This window comes from Tupaia chinensis, unplaced genomic scaffold, assembly GCF_000334495.1.
Source record: "Tupaia chinensis unplaced genomic scaffold, TupChi_1.0 Scaffold143814_1, whole genome shotgun sequence".
Taxonomy (NCBI): domain Eukaryota; kingdom Metazoa; phylum Chordata; class Mammalia; order Scandentia; family Tupaiidae; genus Tupaia; species Tupaia belangeri.
In genome coordinates, this window is record NW_006203664.1 from 121325 (window position 1) to 125795 (window position 4471).

The window sequence follows — 4471 nt, forward strand, 5'->3', positions numbered from 1 at the left end:
AAATTAAAAGAAAAAATAAGTTTATAAAAAAAGGAATGGAGGGAACCAGCAGTTAGCGTAATGGCTATGTCGCTGGACTCCCACGTAGTCGACCGCGGTTCGTGTCCCGGACCCGGTGGCTTAAAACTCACGCCGGGCGCGTGTGCGTGCGTGCCCAAGATCCCGAGAGGAGAATGGAGGAGAAGGGATTGCGGCGTGACCATCCCCCCTGGGGGGTGATTTCTCGCTTTCTGTCTCTATGTCTCTCTCTGTCTATCTGGCGAGCGCACGCGCCCTACAGTGAAAATCTCTCAAAAAAAAAAAAAAAAAAAAAAAAAAGAATGGAGAAAACATTTTCAAGATCTGAACCTTAACTTCATTGACTCACTTTAAAAATTAGCCATTTACTATGGCATTAAACACTATCTAGAAATAAACCTAACAAAAGATATGCAAGAGCTCTACCATGAAAACTACACACCATTATTGCAGGAAGTTAAAGAAATTCTAGGGGCCTTCAGGTGGCTTGGTGGTTAAAGTGCCGGATCCCACATGGCTGACTGTGGTTTGAGTCCCACAACCGGGAGCTTGAAAATCATGCTGGGTGCATGTGTGTGCATACTCCAAATCCTGAGAAGAGAATGAAGGAGAAGGGATTGTGGGATGGCCATCACCTCTTGGGGGAGGGTGATTTCTCCCTTTCCCTTTCTCCGTTTCTCTCTGGTGAGTGCATGCACCTTGTAACAAAAAAACTAAAAACAAAGCAGAACAATAAAAAGTTATAAATAGATGCAGGGATTTGGAAGACTCAGTATTTTAAAGATGTTAGTTCTCTCCAAATTAGCTATAAAGTTAATGCAAATGCTAATACAAATCCTATTTCAGATGAAACTGGTAAACTGCTAAAATTCATATGAAAATGCAAAGGGTCAGGAGTAGGCATGGTAATTTTGAAGAAGAACATAGCTGGAAGACTTTCACAGTAGATTCTAAAACCTATTTTAAAACTTTGATAATTAAGGGAACCAGCAGTTAGTGTAATGGCTATGTCGCTGGACTCCCATGTAGTCGACCGCAGTTCGAGTCTCGGACCCGGTGGCTTAAATCTCATGCCGGGTGCGTGTGCGTGCGTGCCCAAGATCCCGAGAGGAGAATGGAGGAGAAGGGATTGCGGCGTGGCCATCCCCCGTGGGGTCTGATTTCTCACTTTCTGTCTCTCTGTCTCTCTCTGTCTGGCAAGCGCACGCACCCTATAGCAAAAACCTCTCCAAAAAAAGAAAAAAAGAGTTACTCAGCGAGTGTGGAATGATAAATTTGTTGGTGAACATGAGAAGAAATATCTTCTTTCTCTTCCCTTTCTTTCCTCCTCCTTCCTTTCTCTCTCCCTCCCTCCTTTCTTCTTTCCCTCCATCTTCCTTCCTGCTACTAAACATTTACACAGATGAAAAGAGACCCCAATAGCACAACTCTGAGGAGAGTGGAGAACAGATCTCGGGAAGTTTCCTTACAAGTTCTAATTCAAAACATGGTGGTACTGGGAATAGGTTAATCCTGGCGTATCTTCTTTTTTTTTTTAAGAGGTTTTTGCTATAGGGCGTGTGTGCTCGCCAGAAAGCCAGAGAGAGACAGAGAGGTAGAAAGCGAGAAATCCCCCCGCCCCCCCGGGGGGGAATGGCCACGCCGCAATCCTTTCTCCTCCATTCTCCTCTCAGGATCTTGGGCACGCACGCACACACGCCCGGTGTGAGTTTAAGCCACCCGGTCTGGGACTCGAACCACGGTCGACTACGTGGGAATCCAGCAACATAGCCATTATGCTAACTGCTGGTCCCAATCCTGACGTATCTCTCTGTGCACTTCAGAGCAGAGGCTTGAGGAAGTCAGGTTCTGGAAGAAGGAGCTAGATGACAAACTCGAGCAGCTGGTGTACGAAACCGAGGACCTACTCATCTACAAGATCAGACTGGAGAGAGCCCTGGAGAGCTTTAAAGAGCCCTTGCGCATCAACCAGCTGTGCCTGGCTTACAGGTAGGGGAGGGTCATTGATCAGGTCATCACAGCGCAGTGCTGGGGAGTCAAAGGGAACTGTGCGAGAGGATGGGTGAGAATCAGACAGATGAGGGACCAGCAGGTGACCTGGTGGTGAAGACGCTGGACTCCCACATGACTGATCACGGTTTGAGTCCCAGACCTGGCAGCTTGAAAATCTCAACAAAGAGATAACTAAATAATTTTTTTAAAGAATAAGACAAATAAGCTGGTATTCTTTCTTAGTGTTATTATTATTATTTTTTTATTTTCATGTGCCGTTGAGAGAGAGAGAAAGTGAGAAGTCCCTCCTAGGGGGATCGTCACACCACAATCCCTTTGCTGCCATTTTCCTTGTGATTATTATTATTATTATAGATTTTTTTTTCATAGAGCACATGCGCTCGCTGGAGAGAGATGGGGGGGGCAGTGAGAAATCATCCCCCAGGGGAGATTGTCATACCTCAATCACTTCTCCATTCTCCTTTCTGGATTTGGGGCACATGAGCACAGCCTGATTTTCAAGCCACTGAGTCCAGGACTATGGTCGACCATGTGGGAGTCCAGTGCCTTAACCACGCCAACTGCTGGCCCCTCTCTTTGGGATTTTGTTTCAAGCCACCTGGGCTGTGATCCCAACGGTGTCATCAGCCACATGGGATCCACCTCCCTTTACCGCTAGGCCACAGGGCTGGACCTCTGGTGTTCTTTCAGCCCTCTGTAGGTTACCTGTAGTACCTGAGGCAACATACATGCTGTGTAAATAGGTGTTGTATCATATGGTTTAGGGAATAAGAAAAAGCCTGTACCTGTTCGATATGGATGCCACCGTCACTGGCCAACTGCATAGCTCCCGCCAGCAACATGCAACCCGCCAACAACATGCAACCTTTTTTTCTTCTTTTTTTCCTAAGAGAGATTTTTGCTATAGGGTGTGTGTGCTCACTGGAGGGACAGAGAGAGACAGAGACAGAAAGTGAGAAGTCCCCCCCCACCACCACCACCACCAGGGGTGATGGCCACTCCACAATCCCCTCTCTGCCATTCTCCTTGGGATTTTGGTCACACATGCACACACACTCAGTGTGAGTTTTAAGCTGCGGGGTCCAGCTCTCAAACTGTGACCAACCACGGTGGGAGTCCAGTAACATAACCATTACATCATCAACTGTGGCCAACCACGGTGGGAGTCCAGTGACATAACCATTACATCCCAACAATAGAACATTTTCATTTTGGAGTTGGTTGAATCCACGGATGCAGAACCTGTAGATAGGGAGAGCAGAGCCGCAATCCCTTCTACTCCATTCTCCTCTCGGGATCTTGGGCACGCAAGCACATGCGCCCAGTGTGAGTTTAAGCCACCGGGTCTGGGACTTGAACTGCAGTCGACTACGTGGAAGTCCAGCAACATAGCCATACGCTAACTGCTGGTCCCACGTTTAGGATATTTTTTAAGTCGCACAGACACCAGCCGATATCCATCCCACGTCATCCAGACTGGGGTCGGGCGGTCACAGATCAGTCGTCAGGAAGGTGTGAAACGTCCAGACAGCCTCCTTGCGCTGCCTCTCCGCTCATGTTGGTTGACCCGCTGCCTGTCCCCGGCCAGGGAGAAGCGCGTCGGGATTGACCTAGTGCATGACGAAGTGGAGCAGGAGCTGATAAAGGAGGCCGAGATCATCCGGGGCGCCATGGCCCTACTGACCCGCACTCTGGAGGAAACTTCTGAGCAGATCAGGTACAGTCGTCGGGGCCTGCCCTCCAGATCTCCTGTGGGCGCTTGTAGATGAGGCAGCAGGCTCTGTGGCATAGAAAGAACAGGACTCAACACACCCACTCATACTCTGTGTCCCCAGGTGGCCCGACACTCATGGTGTGAATGGGACACCCCCTCATACCTGGCAGTCACCCTCTGAGGGTGGGGACCGATTTACCTCATGATTATAAACTAGATATATTTCTGATATCCCCACCTTCCCATAGTGTGGGGATATCAGAAAATTCAGTGGGGGCCCGATGGCGGTGCACGGGCAGAATGTGACACTACAAGGCAGTCTCTGTGGGCAGGTCCCTGGCTCAAGACGGAGACCTTCCCGAGTATACCAGGCATGGTGTCCAGGGCCAGCTGAAGCTGGGGCTGTCCCTGGTGTCAGGACCTGCGGGAGGTGCGCTCTCTCTCTCTCTCTTGCTCATGGAAGAAATAAACATAAAAGAGGGATTTTTTAAAAAGGAAAAGAACATGTCACAGTGGAAGGGATAAGCTCGCTGTGTTAATTTGTCATCGAGTGTCTGATAGCATCTGGGTGCATGTGCTGAGGTGATGGGTTGGTGGGGGAGCAAATACCACCACCCCCATCAGACCTAGCGTCAGCCTCGTTTTCCAGGGTCTCCCGAGGACTCATCGGTGCCACCTGGGCATTGCGGAGGGGGAAACCCAGTTTACCTTCTCCCTCCAGGCTGA

The 4471-nt window shown here is 49.3% G+C and overlaps 1 protein-coding gene across 1 annotated transcript in view; it reads left to right on the forward strand.

Moving 5' to 3' along the window:
- The window catches only part of TEKT1 (tektin 1), a 22675-nt gene that overhangs the window by 4415 nt on the left and 13789 nt on the right, over window positions 1–4471 (forward strand). Inside the window, exons 3-4 of the mRNA XM_006165131.1 lie at window positions 1842–2007; window positions 3620–3748. Of these exons, the coding sequence (XP_006165193.1) occupies window positions 1842–2007; window positions 3620–3748 (295 nt within the window). The remainder of the gene's footprint in view (window positions 1–1841; window positions 2008–3619; window positions 3749–4471) is intronic.